The sequence below is a fragment of the Dromaius novaehollandiae genome, chromosome W, assembly GCF_036370855.1.
Source record: "Dromaius novaehollandiae isolate bDroNov1 chromosome W, bDroNov1.hap1, whole genome shotgun sequence".
Taxonomy (NCBI): Eukaryota; Metazoa; Chordata; class Aves; order Casuariiformes; family Dromaiidae; genus Dromaius; species Dromaius novaehollandiae.
In genome coordinates this window covers 2,224,896-2,249,030 of record NC_088130.1, presented here as the reverse complement: position 1 = coordinate 2,249,030, position 24,135 = coordinate 2,224,896, and the positions used below count along the sequence as shown (strand labels likewise).

At 38.1% G+C, this 24,135-nt stretch overlaps 1 protein-coding gene across 7 annotated transcripts in view; it reads left to right on the top strand.

Annotated features, from left to right (window-relative positions):
- The window catches only part of LOC135324422 (protein Hook homolog 3-like), a 91,371-nt gene that overhangs the window by 32,187 nt on the left and 35,049 nt on the right, over positions 1-24,135 (top strand). For 6 of the 7 annotated variants that reach the window (XM_064500696.1, XM_064500693.1, XM_064500692.1 and 3 more), the window contains 11 exons: positions 771-821; positions 4,777-4,909; positions 7,676-7,743; positions 12,687-12,749; positions 14,277-14,360; positions 15,613-15,776; positions 17,748-17,888; positions 18,963-19,164; positions 21,026-21,136; positions 22,429-22,516; positions 23,157-23,226. In XM_064500696.1, coding sequence (XP_064356766.1) covers positions 771-821; positions 4,777-4,909; positions 7,676-7,743; positions 12,687-12,749; positions 14,277-14,360; positions 15,613-15,776; positions 17,748-17,888; positions 18,963-19,164; positions 21,026-21,136; positions 22,429-22,516; positions 23,157-23,226 — 1,175 coding nt within the window. The remainder of the gene's footprint in view (positions 1-770; positions 822-4,776; positions 4,910-7,675; positions 7,744-12,686; positions 12,750-14,276; positions 14,361-15,612; positions 15,777-17,747; positions 17,889-18,962; positions 19,165-21,025; positions 21,137-22,428; positions 22,517-23,156; positions 23,227-24,135) is intronic. The other variant, XM_064500695.1, reaches the window with a different exon arrangement.

The following is a 24,135-nucleotide window of genomic DNA, read 5'->3' as shown; positions in this document are numbered from 1 at the left end:
AAAAGTTGGGAGTTCTGTGTTGTGTGTGTCATTCCCTTCCCCCCCCCACCCCCTGTTGTGCAGCTCATGTCACGACTTGGATGCTGTTGTCAGTAGTAGGCATCTTGTGAATCCTAATCACCTACTCTGTAAGAGGACAGTATGCTATTTAGGTCTGAGATAAGATTAATTGAATTGGGACATGATTACTGAGGACAATTCAACTCTAACCATTCTCTCCCTCTTCAGGAAGTCTTTATGGAAACTATTTATTTAAACTTATTTATTTAAAGTAATTGGAGGTGCATATTTCTAGAGAGTAAGAGTCACCAGGATATTTCAAGAAAAGGGGAGAGGAAAAGAAAATCTTAATTTTTAAAAATCAAAACATCCTGAGATAAAGAAGTACTCTAGAGAAGGCTTCCTTTAGAAAAGCATAGTATCTGATCTAAAGCCCATTCAGTACAATGCGATATGTAGTTTTGCTTTTTTTTTCTTTTCATAGACTTAATTGGGTTCCATTGCTTCATGTGGACTTGTGATCACATCTAGAAATTTGATCACAAGGGACCATCTCATAACTTCTATGATGCTAATTTAAACTGTTCAGACAGAAATTCTCATTGGAATGCAAATAGATGTATATTGTATGATTCTTGATGGTGGAGTGTGGGAGGGTTTATTTTGTGATTGTCTACTCTGTGGCCTTATTGTATTCGTGTAACTTAGGATCATCTATTTAGGTGTTTCCTGCATTTTTAATATATTTCCTTCCTCTTCATGTGAAATAGGTAAGCAACTTGAAGAAAATTTTAAAAGGGATATTGGATTATAACCATGAGGTAAGAACAGTCTTAAGTAATCTACATTTACTTTCCTTTTGTTATTCTCTTCAATGTACAATATAGTCTATTGATTTATTAGGTCTGGACTTTTTCAGTGTTGGGCATCCAAGATGTCTTGTAGCCTGTTCTCATGCGTTAGCCCTCTCAAACTTGATTGCCTGCATTACCATAGAATCATGTATGTTGGAAGGGACCTCCAGAGGTCATGTAATCCAACCTTCTGCTCAAAGCAGGGCCAACCACAGCAGGTTGCTCAGGGCCTTGCCCAGTTGGGGTTTGAATACCTCCAAGGACAGAGATCTCACAACCTCTCTGTGCCCTTGTTCCAGTGTTTGACCACCCTCATGGGGCAAAATGTTTTTCCTTATATCAAATCAGAATTTCCCATTGTCGCAACTTGTGTCCGTTGCCTCTTGTCCTATTGCTGTGCATCCCTGAGAAGCATCTGGCTCCATATTTTCTACACCTTCCCATTAGGTAGTTTTAGACATCAATAAGGTCTCCCCTGAGCCTTCTCTTCTCAAGGCTGAACAAACCCAGTGCTCTCAGCCTCTCCTAGTACATCATGTGCTCCAGCCCCCAACCATCTTGGTGGCCCCCCACTGGACTCACTTCAGTATGTCCATGCCTATCTTGTACTGAGGAGCCCAGAACTAGACACAGGACTCCAGGTGTGGTCTTACAAATGCTGAATAGAGGAAAAGAATATCTTCCCTCGATCTGCTGGTTACACTCTTGCTAATGCAGCCCAATATGCAGTTGGCCTTCTTGACTGCAAGGGCACGCTGCTGCCTCCTGTTCAACTTGTCCACCAGGACCCCCAGGTCCTTTTCTGCAAAGCTGCTTTCTAGTCAGTTGGTGCTCAGCCTGTACTGTTGCAGGGTGTTATTTCAGCCCAGGTGCAGGACTTGGCATTTGTCCTTGTTGAATTTCATGAGGTTCCTGCCAGCCCATTTCTCCAGCCTGTCCAAGTCCCTCTGAATAGCAGCCCTGCCCTCCAGCATATTGATTGCTTCCCCCAATTTCGTATTGCCTATGAACTTGCTGAGAGTGCACTCCATTCCATCGTCCGGTGCTTTTAGTAAAGATATTAAACAGTACTGGCCCCAGTATCCATCCCTGAGGGATGCTGCTAGTTACTCTGCCAGTCGGACTTTGTACCACTGATCACAACCCTCTTAGCCGAATGGTCCAGCCAATTTTCCATCCACCTTATTGTCTGCTTATCCAGTGTGTATCTCACCAATCTGGCTATAAGGATACCATGGGAGACAATGTCAAAGGCCTTGTTACAGTCAAGGTAAACAACATCCACTGCTCTCCCCTCAGTCAGGAGTTCCCTGTTCATCCATACTGGCCTTCTACTATGTTTGCTCAACTTCTTGCATGTCGAAATGGACATTTGTTGTGCTTTGAGAAGGTTGTCCTTGAAGACCAGCCAGCGGTCCCGGGCCTTTGCCTTCTAGGGCAGTCCCCCTGTAAGCAGATAGCTGAACAAGCTGAAATCTCTTCTCCTGAAGTTCAGGGTTGTGATTCTTCTATTTGTCTTCCTCAGTTCTGTCAGGATTAACTCCACCATCTTGTGGTCACTGCAGCCAAGTCTGACCTTGACCGTCACATCCCTGAACAGTTCTTCCTTGTTTGTGAGTAACAGGTCCAGCAGAGCATCTCTCCTAGTTGGCTTATCGATCATCTGCATCAAGAAATTGTTTTCACTACACTCCAGAAATCTCCTGGATTGTTTGCTCCCAGCCATGTTGCCCTTCCAGCAGATATCTGTGTGGTTCAAGTCTCCAGGGCCTGTGATTGTAAAGTTTCTTTTCACTTTCTAAGAAAGGCTTCATATACTTCTCAATCAGGCTGTCTGTAGAAGACTCCTACCACAGTGTCACCTGTGTTGGTCTGTCCTCTGATCTTGACCCACAGGTGCCTGACTGGCTCATCACCTGTTCCAAGGCAAAGGTCCATGCATTCAAGCTGCTCCTTTCCATAGAGCACATCCCCTCCTCTTTGCTTTCCCAGCCTGACCTTCCTGAAGGGCCTGTATCCATCCATGACAGCGCTCCAGTCATGTGAGCTATCCTCCCCACTTCTCTGTAATCCCAATGAGATCAGAGCTCTGCAACTGTGCATGGACTTTAATTCCTCCTGTTCGTTTCCCCATGCTGTGTGTATTTGTGTACAGGCACTTGAGATGAGTCCCAGTTGTGCTGCTTTCACAGAGAAACTGAGAGCTGTCCTCCAGACACTTCCTCACTGCCCCCATGCCTTCACACGTTTTCTAAAACAAATGAGTACTTGAAGTTAGATTTGTAAGTCCATATTCAGTAATGTTCAGCCCCCCCTCCCCCCCCATGTTGAATATCCATCCTGAGGTTACAATTTTGAGAATTTATGTTTGAGGAAATGTTTTATGTCCTGACTCAGGTGATTGTAGTTAACCTTATTAGAAGGCCATAAGTACATTTTAAAATGAAATTTTTGTGGGTTTTGACATAAGTTTTTCAGTATGGGTCCTTATACTTGCCCCAGTGCACAAAGTCTGCAACTACTTTCACTTTTCATTTGATGTTTTAAAATAATTTTTCATTATAGTCTTGTCAAATATTTCTATTTTGAAGAATGCTAAAGAACAGTTTCTTTATAGTTTCTGGATTAATGAGTGTTGATACATTATAGTTAAATTGTTCTGTCATAGAATATTAATATGGCTATGACAAAATGATGGCAGCTTCTTTTCAGCTAGTTGGTATGTATGATTGTTAAATTTCTGATATGACAACTTCATTACCTTGCTAAGTCAGCAAGCTGCAGGCTATAATGATTGATTAACTAAATTGTACAAAGGTAAAGTACATCTGTAAGTATGACCCCATTCCCCCCCCCCCCCCCACACACACACACTGAAGTGATGATTGTAGTGATAGTGGAGATGTACTTTATTTTGCTACTGGTCGTGCTTATATTTTTGTTATCTGGGTCTTCCCCCTCCCTGGCAAAGCCTTTTTGCACAGTATATAGTTGGATTTTACCTAGTACAGCCAAGAGGAGAGTCTCTCAGCAGCTATCCTACACTGGCTGTCTTGTCTATTATAATATGGAAGAACAGCAGGCTAAAGGTTCCTATTCAGACTCTTGTATGCTTTATGAGGTCCCTGGAATCTTGCTGCTTTGGAATCTAAAATTTCATTCTTTTGGTAAAAGATTCTAGTATTTATTTTCTTCAAATGAAAGGTGCTCACTTTGATCACAAAATATTTATTCTGGAGACCAACCTTCCTTTTGTTGTACATCTCATTGAGTTTTGTTGCTGTATTAAGCTTGTCTGCATTACATCTATTTCATAATCCTAAATTTGCTTCTTTGCTTCCTCCATTTCTTAATAGTTCAAGCCAATATGTCTGAACCTGAGGAAAAACTCCTTTACTGTGAGGGTGACAGAGCACTGGACCAGGTTGCCCAGAGAGGTTGTGGAGTCTCCTTCCTTGGAGATATTCAAAAGCTATCTGGAGAGGGTCCTGGGCAGCCTCCTCTAGGTGACCCTGCTTGAGCAGGGGGGTTGGACTAGATGACCTCCAGAGGTCCCTTCCAACCTCAACCATTCTGTGATTCTGTGATATACTGCTTCTCTTCAGTTTCCCCCAACAACTTAAAAAAACCAACTGTAGTATCGTTACTAGAAAAAAAAGCATTGCATTAAAAATGCAGGTAATACAAGTAAATGCATGTGAAACTTAAACTCCCCCCTCTCCCCCCCCTCTCCCCCCCTCCCCCCTCTTCCCCCCTTTGTTATGCAATTTATTTAGGTTTTTTTTTTAAGATGGATTTGAAAACTATGCCAAAGTAGAAAGTGAGTTCTTCCTATTGACTCTGAATCATGTTTGTATTTTGTAATGTATTTGTATGTATATTTATAGTACTGTACAGATGTATGTACTGTGTCTTTATGCAGATTCTAGGGCAGCAGATTAATGACTTCACCCTTCCTGATATTAACCTGATTGGAGAGCACTCTGATTCTGCAGAGCTTGGGAGAATGCTTCAGCTCATTTTGGGATGTGCTGTGAATTGTGAACAGAAACAAGGTATTAAATTTTGAAAGTACATTTTGCTTCCAGGCCAGTTAATGAAAATCTAACTTGCCAAGGGAAAATGATATTTCTCAGGTTGCTATAAGAGACAAATTTACTCTTTCTAAATCATGACACCATTTCATTTTACAGATAACAAGTGCTGTTATGTTATGAGTTTCACTAAGTTTGCAGGCTGGAAATGTGGAATTAGTTTTGCTTTCAACATGCATATTTTCAGTTTGGGTTCCCTCATCTGAAAAAGAACTTCACAAACGAAAACTCTTGTCCCCAACCTTTAACTATTCATGTGTGTGGTAGCTCTGGGTAGTTAAGAAAAAAAAAAAGTGTTTGCCACAGAGTTGGCAAATATGACACTGGACTATGGTACAGTGTGCCCTTCTGGAACAGTAGCTGGAGGCCAGGCATGATACCCCAAGGGCAGCTAAAGTGACACTAGAGGCCTATATTTAAGCTATTGAATCCCACCCTAGCAGTTGCTGGAAGACACTTCTGTCTCCTCTGGCTTCTGTGGTGCCAGTTCTCTATCTGACCTGCACAGGTCAAAAGGACCCATTCTGTTTCCCTCCAGATACAGTAGAGGATTTGCTGGATGGTTGAAGCATTTCTTAAGGTGTTCCAGGGCCATTGTTGCATCCTTGGGTGTATGATGTCATCTTCTTATCCAGTTACCTTAAATTACACTTAACTCAAGGCAGGTTAAGGTAAAAATGCAAACAGTTATTCATAACACTTAAAATAGATACGTTGCACGTGTTCAGAAAAGATGTAGGTGGATACATGAAAGAAAAAAACTGCTTACTGTATTTACGCTAAAGTTATATCAAAGACTGTCTCTCCCTAAATACACTTCACTTCTGTTTCCTTTCTGGCAAAATGGCAGCTAGGGTTTCAAGCCTTTTGTCCTTCTCTTCTATGATGTATCTTATGTTTTAAGTTTTCTCTCCCCTTTCAAGTTTTTTCAGGGATCTAAATTGCTTTAAACTGTCATCCTGAAGCTCCTTTTATTCTTCTCTTAAGCTGGAGAAAGTCTGGCCATTCTCTTAATTAGAAAAGAGGTGATTTCCCTTCTATAAGCACATAAATAACTTAATTTAAGCCTCTTCTCTTCCAACTGACTGCTTAGTTATCATCTCTGAATTCTAAATTCTCTAAATTCTCCCCATTTCCTTTGATAGTTTCTTGGCATTTCACAGAATCACAGAACCATTGAGGTTGGAAGGGACCTCTGGAGATCATCTAGTCCAACCCCCCTGCTCAAGCAGGGTCACCTAGAGCACGTTGCCCAGGACCCTGTCCAGACGGCTTTTGAACATCTCCAAGGATGGAGATTCCACAACCTCTCTGGGCAACCTGGTCCAGTGCTCTGTCACCCTCACAGTAAAGGAGTTTTTCCTCAGGTTCAGACAGAACTTCCTGTGTTTCAGTTTGTGCCCATTGCCTCTCATCCTGTCACTGGGCATTAATTACTGTTGTGCCTAGTCTCTGTGCACCGGGTAGGTGCCAGTTCTTTCTGGATCTTGGTAAGAAAGAATGCTCACTTGAATCTTTAGGTATAATATGATGTTTGATCAGAATATTCAAAGATAGGAGTGGAATACAAGATTAGCAATTAAATATTACATCCCTTCTGATGCTGGCAACCCCGAGATGATACAGCATTGGAAGGGATGGATGTAAGATCAGGACACGGCATGCTGCACAGCTCCCACCCATGGTGAGGTTCACCAGGATTTTGGCCTTTAGAGCTTTTACAGGATTTTCTTAGAAGAAAACAATTCTATTCACCATGCCTACTGTCAAGCAAAAGGATGCTCACGTGAGAACATGCTGCTTCACTTTTAGATAAAGATAAGGACATGCAGGTGACATAATTGCCGGTGCCAAGTGGGAGCTGCCTACAGGCTCCTTTGTTGCGATTAGCCAGCTAAGTTTATCCTGCAGCCAAGGGATACGTGCAGCACAGCACAGGCCTGTGCCTACTCAAGTCAGCTGTTATGGGGATCACTAACTCCTTGATGTACAATGGTCTTCCAGTTAGGATCACTACAGTCTAAATCACTTTGAGGTGTCTGATTTCCAACATCTTTCTCTTAGGCAAATCATAAAAATGATACGCATGACATTTATAAATAAATAAATAAAAGAAGTCATGAAAGCTGTCTCAGATCCATAGGATTTTGGGCAAGTCATGAATTCTTGACTCAGTCCAAACATCAGAATTTTGCATTCTAACCACTCAATCTTCTTGCAGCATACTTCCAGTACAGCTCACATCTATATATAGATGAGGAAGAAAGAGTGGAGAGATATAGTCTTGATTTGTGTTCTTATTTCTTATGGAAAAAGAAATAAGTTAATAAGTTTCCATAAGTTATGGGAAAAAGACAACCCATCCTTGGATTATGTTCTTCTTTTGCCTGAATAGCTCAGAAACAAAGGGAGAAAGCACTTGGAGGGTAGACAGTTCTTTTGGGAAGTAATGTTTGAGATGGGGAAGAAAAAAATGTCTAACATAGCAAAACAAACAAACAAACATGTGCATGTTGCAGTGTTCCAGTGAGCCTTGATTTATGTCTGAATAGACTTATTTTTAATGTGTTCTTGAGCTTGTTGGCCTGGGACTTGAATGGTAATTAAAAATTTCAGTCTCATCTGTAGCACCTGCTCAGCTTGTAGGAAAGATATGACTACTGATCTCATGTTCTGTGTGACTTTCTCAAACTTAAATAGTAACATGTCAGAATGATCTCTTTTCAGAGTACATCCAGACCATAATGATGATGGAAGAATCAGTTCAACATGTTGTCATGACAGCCATTCAGGAGGTATGTTAGAGAGCTCATAGTGTATAAAGTTCAGCCTTTCAATATTGTACAAAACCATACTTTTTTCCACTTTGATGAATTCACTTGGAAGTAAATAAACAAGGGACATCATAGAATTTGCAATTTTAGAATAAGGAATCTCCTGAAAGCTAACTTAGTCTGATAAAATATCTAGATCACAAATGACCACAATTTTTGTAATTTGACCAGTAGGCATGCAACTCGTTTAGTATTTGTGCCCTTTGCTGGGGGGAGGGAAAGAGAAACCACAGGATGAGGGTTTGTCTTCCTGGAGCAGAGCTTCCCCTTCAAGGACTAGTGCAGATACAAGTGGTTTTAATGCTGTCTTTCAAAATAGTTAGAAGTTTGAGATGTTCAGGATCAAATGGGGAGGCTCTGAGATGCTTCAAATGAAGTGCTAATAAAATAGCTATATTTGCATATTGGAAAAATTGATATATGTCACCTAAGCCAAACACTTCAAATCATTTGACATGCAGTTCAATGTCTTTCAATATTAGCTATGTAAAAAGACTCCTTTAAATCTGTTTTTAATCTATTATGTAATTTATTTTTCTGTTTCAGCATAGTACATGTAACTGCTTTTTTATGATTTATTGGCTTTGATATATCATCTTAATCATGGAAACATTTGTCAAGCCATAGTAGAACAAGCATCTGGCCTGTCTCTTCTCCATTAGTGTGTGAAAAAGGGCTGGTTTTCATTTAGTAAAGTGAGCACTTCATGTATGAAATTTTAATTGGTAAAATTATTTAAAATATTTTCCTCTGTTTCTTGAACATTTCCTTCCATCGTTTATTTAAATGTGTAAGGTAAAACTTTAATAATGAAAATATGCCTAGCACTTTCTAAAGCACAGTATAGCATTTTTTTAATTTCATAATTTACAGATTTTTTTTTCTAAAAATCTATTGCTGCAAAAATAATTTTTGAAATGATATATTTTTCCGTTTTTCTTGATGTTCTTGATAAATTACTTTCCCAAGCCTTTTAGGTAATTAAGGATTTGGGTGGCTAAGGTTTCTTCATCAATTAAAAGTGATAGTGGGGGGAAAATGCCTTTGCTGCTTAGAACATCTCTGAACTTGATTATTCAACAGGTGTTTTTTTCTCTTCTCTATGTAAGTAGGCAGTCAGAATAGGCTCTTTACAACTAGGTACTAAAGGTAGTGCCAAAACTTGTCTGGGGTTATATAGCAAGCTGGACCTGCTTTCTGGATTGATACTAAGAGTGTTGTTTCTACAAAGCAGAAACTGTCGTTTTTTCTATATTGTGGCCTGACTGTTTAAGGTTCTTGTCTTCAGTAAAAGTGGTTTCTGAATGATGGAAAAACCTTTAATTGGGCCTATCAGCAATGTTTGGGGGGGAGGGCCTCCTGTATTAAAGGTATTAGAGGATACAGAGCATGTCATATGTCCTTGGATACACACTCCTGAGAACAGAAACATGAGATTAAAGCAAGTTTGCACACTATAAAGAAATGTAAAAGTACTCTATATGAAGCAAACATTTTAAAGCTACTACATTATAAAATAAGTGATGCTGCTACATTTGTAAAATACAGAAAGCAAATCACATGTATGGAAAAAGAGGGGGGGGGAGTTCATGATCCAGGATGTTCATGTATACAGATTTCCTGCTGGTCTTAACACTCCCCCCCCCCCCCCCCCCCAAATCTTTATGTATCTGTGATAACACAAATTTCTCAGCTTTCATGAGCAAAGCAGTTAAAACTAAAGGTTCTAATAGCAAAATGAGCAGATCTGCAAATATTTTTGTAAGGCTTCTTGCAAAAGCTGTGGGTGTGAAAAGGTATAAAGTGCTGGCTTGAATAGAATAGGGAATGGCAACTATTTTTCATAAAAATACCAAAATACAAATTTAAAAATTATCTTGTTGTCCAGGTTATTGTCTTTTTAAACTAGGGAATGACTTCTTTACCAGAGAATAGATTCATTTGACTTTAAATGATATTTTGATTATTCTAGTGCATACTTCTTTTATTTTAAAGTCTTAATTTCTAGACATGGTCAAGAAGATGGATAACAGAGCACATTAAATAAATTTGGTTTAAAAATCAACAATTCAACTAATTCATCAGATTAGCAATAAATAAATAGGAAGTATGTCTTCAGAAAGGACTAATGTACAATCAAATTTTAGGTTCCAATATATTGATGGGATAAACAGTTCAGAAGGAAAAGTCTAAAATGTTACTAGTCAGTTGTGCTCTGATACTATAAAAATGTGAAAAACAGGAGAAAACAGGCCAATTTGTTTTTTTTTTTTTTTAAATGAATGGAAAGTATGGTATGCATTTGAGAAGACATGCACATCTGCACAGTATTCATTAAAGCATTTCTTGAACTTTTCAGCAATTTTTGTGGAAATCAAATTAGTTTGTATAGTTAAGTGGGATTGTACCCTACTGGCTGATCTCTTTAGGGGGAAGTGTTTCTCTAAAGGGGGAGAAAACCGGAAGTGGCAGGCCAGAAGCAGAGCCCTGTCAAGACATTCATTCACATGTACCATTACCCTTTCTTGACTGTGGTATATCATTGCCCATTCCTGCATCAAAAGCCTCATCCCTGTGTTATTTGTGACTAATCCAGCTATCTTGTTCCTACTGCTTGTCTGGTTCACTTTGTAGGGCTCCCCTAGCCACTCAGTCAGTCCCTTAGAACTTTCTTTGGCTTTCCCACCATATCAGTGCCAAAAGATAAAATTTCTTGTCCTTCTATCATTGCCATGAGTCCATCATCTGCACACATCTCTGGTTCTTGCCCTCAGTGCCTTATGCACATGTCCCAGGATATGTCTGTACTCCAGATTTCTGATGTACCTTTCTTGCACAAATCCTGCGTACCTCTCATGCCCCCCCCCTCCGATTTCCCCCACCCTTCCCCTCCAGCCAGTGTCCTCTTTCACATTCTCGCTAAGGTATCTGGTGCATAGGAAGGTCTGGGAGCAGAAGGCATTGGAGAATAGGGTATAAAGGGGTTACCATGTTACTGGCTTCTGCTTCCTTCCTTTGCAGTCATCCATAGAAAGCAGCGACACCACAGTGGCCTCTAGTGGCCTTTACAGCTTTCTCCATTCCTCATCTCCTACTCTGGAGGCAAGATTTGGGCAGGGCTCTTCAGCTGAGTTTCTAAAGAGGAAGTTGTACTAGGGCCAGAAAGGAGATGGTGACTGTCAGTGGCCTATTATTGTCCTTTGCAGACTGTTTAGTTTTTGGCGTACCAGTCGAAGAGCACTGTCTCAAAGGGTAATAGTGGTTGGAGTGGGGAAATGATTTTTGTGAGTAATGTTGTAAAGAATGGAGGGAGGAGAAAAGGTCAGTGTTTGGTTAGTCTTAACATCTTCATTAGTCATGTGGAAAAAGATGTAAACTAGTGAAATAGAGCAATTAAAATATGCATAGACATCACAGAGAGGGAGGGATTGGAAATTCCTGTTTTGGATAGCAGTATGATACTCTCAAACCTTGACTGTAAATTCAATACAGGTTTGCAATGCAATATGCAATAATGAAAAAGGCATGTGACATTTGTAGATATACCAGTTCTGAGGCTAGGGACTTTCTAAAGCATCTGGGCTCTGTATGTGGAATGCTTCATTTCCAAGTAGCTTGTCATCATAGAAATGTAGGCAAAAATGGAAGGAATTCAATGGTTAGCAACAAATATGGTCAGGACCTGGAGGAACTTTTGAGAAAAGATTAGATGAAATTTAAATATTTAGTACTTGGCTAAATCCCTATTAAGGAGTGGAGGAAAGGAAAAGAAATATAAGCATATAAATATTTGAATGGTGTAAATGTCAAATACAAGGAGTTTTTTTTTTTTTTTTTTTTTTTTTTTTTTTTTGTAAGTAGTAGTAGAAACAGAAGGGATGGAGAGAAAAGGAAAGTTCTGTACTGTGTATCACAAGAACTTTGGCAGTGAAATGGAATGCAAGCATTGGCTTCTAGAGGGAATTAATGGAAGCCCTGCCTTGTCTCTGGAGAGAGTAACTGGACTGGACAGTAAGCCTAGAGAATTACATTGAGGGGAAGAATATTGCCCTGGTTTTGTTTAGGCTAGGTGACTAGGTTAATTCCTAACTTTCATGAGTCAGTAGGAGAAACTCATAAAACATTTGGTGCGTTGAAACTATCACAGAAATAAGCAGCATGGGTTTGTAATGCTTCTTTTTGAGTTAGTTGCAACATATCTGTAATATATATATTTTTAATGTTAACACCTTAATTTGTTTGCTGGGAGAGGGAGTCCTTTGGTCTTAATTTTGTAATATTTAAATTTATTTCTAGCCATTTATCTGGTATAGTTGATCAGTGGGTGAGATTCCTGAAAGAAAACTTTTTTTTTTTTTTTCTCCAATAAGCATGTCAGTCAATCTGGGTCTTTCTAAGGATTGTGATGTTTATTTTAAAAATACTCATTCTAGAGTATAACTTTCTAATTTGCAAGTTCCAGACAAATCTGGAGGTTACAGAGGTTTCAAAAATTAATAATAATGTTGACTCTCAAAACGGGGAAAGATGAAAACCACTTCCAGAGAACAGTTCAAGACCTATCTTGCCTGACATTAATAGTTGCTACTAGTTTAATGCTGCTTCAGTACAGTGCTCTGCAAAGGATATGATAGCTTTCATGCTAAATAATGAATGTGCTTTTTCAGAAGAGAGAATGACTATGTAAGTAATGTTTTTCATACTCCTTTAGGTATTATAAATTCTGAAGATATCTTTCTATAATTCTTTTTAATATACCACGTATAAAAATGAAGTGAAAAAGGTTATTGTCATCAGAAAAAAAGCTTTCCCAAAAGTTAAGATCAACCTTCTTTTAATCAAAAGTTAGCTTTTAATATACAAATAAATCATGCTTTTTCTAATCCAGTGTAATCTAATTGCAGTTGATGAGTAAAGAGTCCCCAGTCTCTGTTGGAAATGATGCTTACGTTGACCTTGATCGTCAGGTATCTAAGACTAAATGTTTCGTTTTCTTTAATCACAGGAAATCAGTGCCTAATCATTCTAGTTTATTGTTAAGCAGTCTGCCTTTTTATTGTCGGAAATTTTTGTGGGAAAGTCAAATAATGGATAGAAAATAAAACTTGACTATTTTTTTCTTTAAGACCTTTTGTTTTGAAAAATAACTAAAAATTCGTAACTGAATATATTTTATTGTCTTATATCAAGAAGCAGTACATGTAGTATTTAAATAAAACCTTGGCATATAAAATTGAGTTAACCCGTTATGTGTGTTTAGAAGGAAAAGAACTCTCTTTGGAAAATAAGATTAGTTATAAGCTGTTATGATATAACAAAACTGAAGACCAATGGAAATCTTTGGCTAATGAGGAGGAAACAAAAGAGAGTTTGTAGTATTTATGAACTCTAAACAAAACTTTTTTTTGCCTTGTCTCACTTCCAAAGTCAATAAAAAGGCTTAGATGAGGCTAAAAAAATGCTTGAAGCAGTTCTGGGAACTGTTACAATGTTTTTAAGAAATTTTGAGAGAAAACCCTTCCCTGCATGAAATATTTAGAGAAAATTGTAAAAACTATTGTGTTTATATTTAGAGAGCATGATCTGATGCTTTCTGATCCTTTTATCTCATCAGTCTTTCTCTAAAGCAGTAGAGAGATAGTGGTGTTACCTGCATTGTTCCATCATGCTATGATGTTATCTGTGTAGAAGTACATAAATTCTGGTAGATGGAATTAATTTTTATGTCAGCTGTCCTTTCTAAACTTAAAAAAATGGAAGAAGATGATCCTGTTTGTGAAAAGTAGAAGGCCCATCTAAAATTTATCATGTGTAATAAAATATATATGTATGCATTAACTATGTACATATTTTATCAGAACAATTTTCTTGTAGGTTTTTCTTTATTTCCCTAATTATATTCATACAGAAACTTGGAAGATATAAGTCTTTTAATTATTATAAAGTCCTCTAAAGAGATGTAGCTGAATGTTTCCACACTACTTATAAGATTCCATTCCCTGTTGTGCAGTAAGAGTAGTTCCCTGTTACTAGACAGGTTTTACCTTAATTGTTTATTCCTTGTATTCCACTTCTCAATCCTTTGTGTATTTGAAAAGTAGATTAAAAACTGAAATCCTGCATTCTTTGCATCCATAAAGAAAAGTGGCATTGATTATTTTTTTCAGTGTACAGAGGCAATAGATTCTTCAGAGCTAAGCTGTTTGGTTTTGGGCAGGGGCTTAGTTTACAGAATAAATATGATTAATTTCAATGTTTTGTTTCAGGGCCAAAGATCACCTTCAGCTATATTTACCTTTGTTAGACAAACTAAACAATGATTACAGTTGCTCCTTTGTTTCATTATAGAAGCAGAGTTGCTTGTCTTTCTTTCCAAAGCTTCAATATTACATAAATGTAAAAAAAAGACTATACAATCATATATAATTCAGAATTTTGTTATATCATATATATAGAGAGGTGATTATGAAACTAACATTTGTTGTTTATGATAGTTGAAGAAAACTACAGAAGAATTAAATGAAGCCCTAGCAACAAAAGAAGAAATTGCCCAGAGATGTCATGAGTTAGATATGCAGGTAGGTCATCTTCAAATTGAGAAAGAAGTATGTTAATTCTCAGACAGCTGAAGAAAGGTAGTGTGGAAATCTAACTTTTTTATTAAAAAAACCCACAAACCCTCAATAGCTGTTTCTTTACTCATGTTAGCAGAGCAAAAAGTGCATGTCCCCTTATATTGATGCAATGATGTCAGCATTAAGGTGATTGGTACTGATAAAGCTTTTTTCTTCAAGCAAGAAATGAACTGCATTGCTCAACTCATGAGTTACAGAAATCCTAGGATGAGTTCTGCTGGTATAATGATTTCAGTAAAAAGTTACACCCCAATCAAAAGTTACTCTTGTCTATCAGCTATGCATATAATAAGTTTTACTGTACACTGAGCATATCTGATCTGGAAGACATCAACAGACTAAACCTGGAACCCAGAAGAGCCAATTCATTGAATTCCTATTTTGAAGTATAATTTGGCTTTTAGCCAAGCTTTTAGCCAAGTTCAGTAACCATTGGAATTAATGAAGCCTTGTGACTTACTGATTTGTATTTGATGGTTGATTGATTTTGGTGTGTTTGATGCAAGCTCTGATCAAAGCTTTTCCTTCTGTTGGGATATTTATATTCCCTCTTTTCCCCTCCTACCTGCATGTTGATTGTATAGTGGCTAATAATATGAGCTCATGCTTCAGCCATTCTTTCAGTCACAGCACTTTGGGTTCCCTGCCCCACTGCCTGTTTTCACAAAGCTGGTAGAAATTTAATTACATTTAGGTCCTCTGTTCCTATTCCAAGTCTGTTTGCAATTGGCCATTGGATTAAAAAATTTCTTGGAAGGGCATGACCATGAGAGATTTGGATATTCTGTGTGGTTGTATAAGCACTGTTTCCTTTGGAAACCAGGTTAAAAAAAACTTATTATGGGGTGCTAGGATGTGGTCTCTTTCTTGTGTGTTTGAAAAGTAGGCAGACTTTAATACAGTGAAGTAATCTTCTTTGATAACTAAGATATTTTTCTTTAGATGTTTCTGAGAAATATAGGTAAGAATGCTGTTTTCTATATGGTAAATACTGTCCCTAATGCTGTAGTACATTGGTTACATCACATAGCAATTGAAAAAGTATTAAAGTTTCAACATGTTCCTGTGAAATACAGTTTTTGGAACTTGTATGTTTCCAGTTGTGGGTTGTGTTAATATTTTGTTGCATGCACAAAAAAATTGCTCTTTATAGCTGACAGCTCCATTATTCCAGTTTGTTCTTTTATTACAACAGGTTGCAGCACTTCAAGAGGAGAAGAGCAGTTTACTTGCTGAGAACCAGATTTTGATGGAACGTTTGAATCAGTCTGATTCTATAGAAGATCCCAACAGCCCTGCAGGTCGTAGGCACTTGCAGCTGCAGACCCAATTAGAACACCTCCAAGAAGAAACATTCAGGTAAAAAAAGCCACAAGTGGGTAAACTGTAGTTGGCAGCCAACATGACTTGTATGCTTTTGGTTCTATTGACAGTTATGCTAAATTATTATAATGGGTGGTATAATAACCATAGTAGTGAAGTTTCTGTTATGATCTACCTGTTTATAAGCTCAGACTTTGAAAAATGTGGTGGTGTTTTTTTTTAATGCTGAAATGATGCATGCACTCTCCCTCCCCTCCCCTGGAAGTTGTTTGCAGTCCTTCCTGTCATTTTTCAAAAAATCCATGAGGATGAAAGGTCCTCTTCGCCCTCACCTTTTCATTCTTGTTCCTGTACTTTCCTTTTCCTTTGACTGAAACTAGTGTCTCCCTACACTTTTGTTTTTTCTTTCTGCCCTCTTTTCCTTTGCCCTTCTCTAATTCTGATGTCAGCTTTCCTATGACCTTTTCTTACCTTTTGTGCTTGCATTTTCCCATCCTTCTACTTTCTTTTGCCAAGCTTCTTTCCTCTGTCTTAGCTCTTCCCACTTTGTGTTCACATATGCCCCTCTCCCTTCTGTTTCTTGAAAAAGGTTCTGTGCTTCTTCATCTTTCGCTCAAAGTAATGCATATTTTCCTTGTCTCTATATATCTGCACTGTAAAGAAATAGTATACTCATGTTTCTCTAAATTACCCTTATAACTCTCCTTAGTCAGGATATCTGTCTTAATTAGCTGGAATGATTCCTACCACAGTCTAATTACCACTTCCTGTTTATACTGAACAGGCTCTTCCTCATCTCCACCCCCCCCAAATTAATTTCTGCACTGCCTGTAACTCTGGTACTTTCATCTTCCTCTATACCCTTCACATCAAGGTTTTGGAGATTTTTCTAACCCTTTCTCATCTGTCCACTGGATCTCTGCCTTCCAATGCTCCTTTATCTCCTTTCTCCACATTCTCCCTGTGTGATGTCTAATGAGAAATTGTCTGTCTTGTTATTCCCCCAGCTCTAGTAGACCAAACACAAAGTAAGTACAGCTTTGGTATGCAGCAGTTTCGTGCAGCAGTTGTTTTCCCAACCTTCTGTATCCTTTGACTGTTCTGGTCTTATTATTGAAACCTTTGTCATTTTTGGCCTAAGCCTTCCATTAACCATTGTCTCCTTTCTCTTAGTCTTTTATCAGACTCCTTGAATTAAATGCTGCCATACCTCTTTATTGACTGCATCCCCTTTTCTGGGTATCTTTTTTTTTTTTATTTTAATTTTGGATCAAATTCACAATGGCACTTTGTGCTGCCAAGTTGTCTTCTCCTCCACTCATTCACTGTGTTTTGTCAAAGTTTCTCTTGATTATTCCCTTCACTCACTGCCAAATTCATGCAACTTTTCCTACATATATTGTGTGAGAGTTCATCGTACCAGAGACTTTCTTCTGTGTTCTTCACACACTAGTCAAAAATACTTGGTTCTTCAGAGGTGCTGAACAGGCATAGCTTCTAAAAACAAGTCAGTGAGAACTCTACAGTATTCAGAATGTCTGAAGATCAAGTCTGGCTTCCTAAATATTGTTGACAGTATAGGAGAGTTGGACAGCTGGACAAAATCCAGGGATAAATCCTAGGATAAAGATTTCATGTTCAAGATTTCTATGCCCCAAGAGGGGAAGAGGAGTGAAATCTGCAAGAAGTTCCATTGCTATCACAGAGAAAGCTCTGATTTTTTTTCTTTCCAGTACAATTGACACGTACATTTCCCTGTGACATTCCAAAGTAGAAACATTGACACGAAATTGGAAGCATTAGAAAAGTGATCTGCTTCTATGCTTTTGAATAAGCGAGACATTTGAGAGCAAAACTTCATTCTGTGTGGTGTTGTGCATTGGACTGCTGTTTCCTTTTCACTGTGCATCAGAAGTCTGTTTCTGGTGTTTCTAGAGAGGATAATGATGAAGAAAGGTAACAGTGGCTCAATGTGAAAAAGTACTTTGTTTTATTTCAATTGTACAGGTTGGAAGCTGCCAAAGATGACTATCGAATACGTTGTGAAGAACTAGAAAAGGAAATGGCAGAACTGAGGCAACAGACTGCAGAGCTTAGTACGTTAGCAGAAGAGGCTCAGTCTTTGAAGGATGAAATAGATGTACTCAGGTAAACTATGCTCCATTAGTTTCTGGGTTTTTTTTTTTTCTTTTTTTTAGAACATATAATTAGTTTTAATCCAGAGTAAAATTCATATAATAAATTTAGTCTTCATTAGCTTTTGGCATAATAGTATTAAGATTGGATATGTATTAAAACACTTCTTAAGTGAGTACTAAAAGCCACTCTGTGGCCATCAAAATGATGGTTCTAACTTTTGTGTCAAGCAGTCTGACATCAGACCACTAAGCACCAAAAAGTTTAATTCAGCTGAATTCAGTCTAGTGTCACACTGTTGGGTATGGCTGTGGGGATTCATTCTTTATTGTTAGCTTATAGGTTTTTGGTGTTTATAATTTTTTGTGAAAAGCTTCAGAGAATATTTTCCTAATGTTGCTTGTTTTCAGTCAAGCTGTGAATTATTTAGGAGTCACATCACAATTCAAAGTGATGATCCAATATTGAGAAAACTCTGTCTGAATGTATTATAAACTGAGCCCTGTCTTCCTTTTTTGTTAAAAAGGATTCAGGCTCCAAAACTATTATGGTACTCCTGTGTGACCAAGTACAGACTGCCCGGGAAATGGATATAATAGTTGTTAGCATCATCTGCCATTTCCTTTTTTCAGAACAAGTTTATCCCTGGCTATCTTAAAAAACAACAACAACAACAAAAATAGAAAGTGAAAGGCAGAAAATATTACTTTTACCCTGGTAAAGCAGTGGCTTCTGAGGATGAATTTAGAGTTAGTTAGAAGGAAATGGGTTGAAATGTAGGGGTGTTAATGTTTTTTTAAATTAATATCGGAAGCAGATAAGAAAATGAGAGCTGCATTAGGAAGAATGATACCATTCAAAAGCACTTCTGGTAGCAGCACTTTGGGTCAACTATTTGGGGCGGGGAGCAGACAATTTGAAAGCCAAGACATTTGGTAGTGTGAGGCTGTTTGTGTTCTTGTGCTCCCCTTGATGCCTGGGAATGTTTTCCACCTTGAGCTGTAACACTTAGGAAGCTTCAGAACACTTGATTTTTAGTCTACCAAGTATAGATTTGGTACAAATGTTCTATCTTCTTGTCTTCAGGCATTCTTCTGATAAAGTGGCCAAGTTAGAAAGCCAGGTAGAGTCATACAAAAAGAAGTTGGAAGACCTGGGTGATTTGCGGCGGCAAGTGAAACTCTTAGAAGAGAAGAATACAGTGTACATGCAAAACACTGTGAGCCTGGAGGAAGAACTAAGGAAGGCCAATGCAGCACGTAGCCAGCTGGAGACATACAAGAGACAGGTGAGAACAGACATCACCAGTGCAACAATTCTCTGCATTTCTCAACTTTTCCTCTTTGCAACGTGGTTAATACCTCAAAGTAAAAAAAAAAAAAAAAAAAAACAAAGACAGCTCCTTGTGTTTGAGAGACTTCCTTGTTTTGTAAATACTTGTTTCTTCCTCCCTCCCCACACTGCTTATTGGTCATTATGTCAAGTTGCGTTACTTTTGTCAATGAACAGTCTTACCTCTCAAAAAGTAACAGATTTTAAGAGCTTTATCAAATTATTCCTAATTCAAGTTCAGTAGTGGAGCTAGAATTAGAGCCTATCTCTCAGAAATAGCATCCACTCTTCACTTAAAAATTTCCAGCAGTGGGGAATCCACCATAGCCTAGATGTCTTTATTCTGACTTCCCTACATGTGCCTTCCTGGGCTAATTGTTAATACAGTCCAACTGATTTCACCAGAAAAAAAAGCAAAACTTGGATGAGGAAAAGACTGAAGTAACATACAGTCAAAGGGAAAAGGAAAAAAGAGGAGGCAATCTTTCATACACAATTAATATTGCATTTGCTCACAAAAGGAACAAGTCTCTCCTCTGAATAACAGAGCACCCATTACAGTTGTGTTACTCCTGATGTCTGCATCTGATCTGCTTATTTCAACAACAATACAAGTTTTGGAAGGGGAAGCTTTGTTCTTTGTGTCTCAGCTGTGCAGCTGCAAAGAACTCCTCCTTTTCTCCCTCATTCCCTGTGTTTTATGGATGAGATTTTACAACTGAAGAGCTGTTGTGTTGTACAGAACTTTACCACTGGCTGAGACTGGAATAAAGCCCAGGCCTCTCATCTGGCAGACCTAAGTTTCCTTCACTTAACCACGCTGTCTCAGAACAAACACACTGAATCTGTTTGCTTTCAGTGTCTGTAAAGTTGAACTCCTCTTGAATATGCCTTTGAGACCCACACATGAATGAAGACAGTACAAATATGAAATGTCACAAACATTAGTTTCCAGGAGTCCTAATTCTGTGTCCTGCTATAACAATTAATTATATATCTTTAGCTGAGTCATCATTCAGCTTATGTGTTTCCAGCTCAGTCTTTGGTTAGTTTACTTGCTTTCATGCTCTGTGTTATGTTATTAACGTTCTGGGACTGAGCCTACATTAGTAAAGGCTGAGAGCTTTGAAAAGGCAAGGCTTTGCAGAGTTGTCTTGTGCTCACCAATCTCTTCTGCTATGCTTTCAGACATCTTTTTTTAATTTTAAAAGCTCTTTGCTAACTTACAGCTTGAAAAATGTCTATGAGATTTTGTTAGGAACATATTGCCTCTTGAAATAAAGAAAACTGATTATGAGCCTGCAGCTGAATCTTCATATTTGTGTATTAATAACCAATAACAAATATCTAAGAACAAGAAAATTTACCTAATTGCATGAACTGGTGCCTGACTTCTGAGTGAGGCTTGTGAAAAAAGAGATGACAAAAGGTTTCTTGAGAGTTTTTTCTTTTCCTAGGCTTCTTGAGAGTTTTTTCTTTTCCTAGGCTTCTCTGAAAGTAGGAGGATTATTCTACTTTTCCTAAGCTCTTTGGTTCATAGGATTATACAACTTTTCCTGTAGACCTCACTTGTATGTAAAGTTTTGAAGATACTTTACATCTTTTTGTTGTTCCTTTTATTTGTGCTAAGGCCTAGTATTTGAATACTTTTGGTTATACTGAAATGTATAACAATTGATGAAAAAAATTTTAGAATGTCCTGTAGCTAAATATTTCACTTGTTTGTCTTGTGGTGCATGATAATTAGCTACTTTCTTTCATATGCTTTGCTTTAATATTAAGAATTGCAGACAAATTACTGCTTCTTGCTCTCACAGGCAGTTGAACTACAAAACAGATTATCTGAAGAATCCAAGAAAGCTGATAAATTAGATTATGAATGCAAACGGCTGAAAGAAAGAGTAGACAGCCTCCAAAAAGAAAAAGATGTAAGTTTCAAGATATTATTTTTCTGGTAGTAGTGAAATCAATATTTTGTCCTTTATTACACAGTGATATGGTGATCAAAATAAGCTTTTACAGCAAGCTTTTTAAATTAGTAAGGGTTTTTCTTCCACTTATTTTTTTTTTAATGTTTGTGTGCAAATATATTTTAAGACTTAATGACTATATAGCATGGGATAAAGTGACTGTATTAAAATATATGCAACAAATTTTCAAGAGGAAGAGCCTTCACATATAGTGTCCGAAGTTGTTTCTTGACCTTTCACCTTGAAAAGGATACTAAATGCCAAAGGTAATTGTAATGTATTCTGAAAAACTACTTAAAGTAGGGTTTTTACAGTATCTCCCTAAAACTAAACTCAGAAGTTTAGTTCTTGGAAGCAAGAGCTTTAGGAATCTTGTAGAAGGATGTGTCCTCTGTTGTGGTTTCCCCCTTCTCTTGTGACAGCTCATCACTGATTTAGCTTCTGGTGTCATCATGGATATGCAGGGTGGATACCAGTATATTCCCTTCCTCTCAAAACCACCAGCAGCACATGACAGAGGTTGACTGCTCTATCCTCTCTTGCCAAGAATGGTCCTCCATGTTTCTCCTGAATACTCTTGTTTCTTCGACAGCTGGTTTCTATTTGTTGAATTTTTTGGGATCTGTATGTTGGCACTTTAAAGTACCACATGAAACATGGCCAACACTTTCAGTTAGCAATTTCTCAGGCTTGTTTGAGGTATAAGTCTTTCTTTCCATCAATCAGAATCTTTGTAGACACTTCCCTGAAGATACCCTATTTCCTGTCTAATCTTCTAATAAATTTCAAGGTCTTGCACTTAGCATTTGAGCTGAAAATTCTCAGTTATATTTTGCTCATAGGTCTTTGATTTCTGCACACTGTCAAATTTTGCTAATTACTATGGATAGCTGTCCTTGTCATCACTTTCTTCTGCTCCTCACTCTCAAATTGGAATTGAGAGGATTATGCTGTTTGCTATATGGTACCAGAAGTTTATGTCATGAATATCTTGATTTTTGTAAGCTTATAGTCTGGTATCTTTACAAGTATACTATGAAGCAGCAACAATTCTCAAAGAACCAGTTTCTGGGAAGCAGCTGGTCTTTATTCTGTTATGAAATGAGTTGAGATGCCTTGATATGAAAATCATCTCTTGAGTTACATATAAATTCTTTTTCAAGTGTTGATGCTGTGCCTTATGACAACCTGTTTAGTGTTAAGAATGGATTTGTAGTGCCAAGACTAACATTATTGTTCTAATTATTCAGAGATTAAGAGCAGAAAGAGATTCTTTAAAAGAAACTATTGAAGAGCTCCGATGTGTACAAGCACAGGAGGGTCAACTTGCCACTACAGGTAAGGGACAAATAAGGAGATTAAATGCATATCTTCTGAAGTGCACAGAGGTCTTCTGGAGAATGCTGGATATGTCTTTATTTAGCAGATAATAAACTTAAATTCATCTAAGCTCAAAAACCACTTTTGGTATGACTGTCTTTTCAAATGCTTGTGAACTCATTAAACTTTCAGTTTGAGTGAAATTTTTCATGTTTAGTCTCTTCCCAAATATGATATTTTTAGAAAATGTCCTGTGTCGTCCCCCCCGCAGAATTTGATTTCTGAATAGTCATGCTCAATATCTCTCCATCTCCAAAGAATATTATGTAACGATTTCCTGATGTGTACATGAAGGTTCATATGCTGCAAATTTTTCCATGTGTTATGTTGCACAGCTTTTCAATTCTTATGTAAACCAATCAGTAGATCATACACCATAAAATCACTTCTTAGAACGGGTGAAAAAAGGAACAGTGATTGTTCTCCAAATAGTGTTGCACTTGTCTTTCCTTCTTGCTATAGGTCTGACATTTGTATTATTTCCCATTTACTGAAGAGCATTATCTATAATCTTGTAGAACAGTTTATTCCTGGTCTTGTAAAGCAAAGTTACTGTTCTTCCTGCTAAACTTCTTATTTATTTCTTTTCCTGACACAGCATTGATGCCTCTGGGAAGCCAGGAACCTTCAGACAGTCTAGCAGCGGAAATTATTACTCCTGAAATCAAGTAAGTTAACTCATGTTTTTATTTTGTCTAACTCTTAGAATGTGCACATAAATGGCTATTCCCATCTGGTTTTCAGTGTTTGAAAATTTCTAAGATTCATGTTTGTTCTTCTCCTTCCCTTTGGATTTTCATACAACAGTACCCCTTATGCTTTAGGACAAGAGTCACTTGACCTCTCTCAAGTTTGTCTTCTTTTTCCCAAAGAAGGAGAAACAAAAAACCCATCATCCTCAAATTGAGTCTCTCTTCCTGCAAAGAATTCATAGAACTGCAACTTTTTATGTGCATTAACAGACAAAAATGTTTGTAACGATGGGATATGTTGTTGTATAGGGGAAAAAACATTAAAATTGTCAAAATGAAGAATAGATTTTAAAATGCATTTGTATCATAGCATTAGAAAAACCATGCACTATTAGAAAGAGAGAGAAGAGACAGGATTGAAAATCACTATGGCTTAAGATAATGCAGTCTGTGTTTAGTCTTTCCAGAGTGCCTGTGTGACCGCAAGGCGGGAAACAGAGGGTTGGATACCGGCGGAGAGAGACACTCAAGGTTCATGAGGGGTTAAACAGGGTAGATTTAATGAAGGCCTTAGACTCCAAGCTGCACGGGGAGCCCCTAGAACTGCGCCGAGGGGTCGCCAATGGGCAGCTGCTGGACGCACGGGTCAGGCGCCCAGGCGGGACTCACCTCGTTGTATCCCAAGGGCCCCTTAAATCTGCTAGAGCTATTTCCTTATCTCAGCTGTGCTAAGCTTGAGTAGCTGCTGGCTGGGAAGCAGCTGGACACCGCTGACAAAGCGGAATATGCATGCCTGGCCCTGACGGGCATTCGGTCAGTGGGTAGAGAGCACACTCTGGGGCTGCTACCACGTCCTCTGCCAGTCACTGACTCCTCACCAGATCT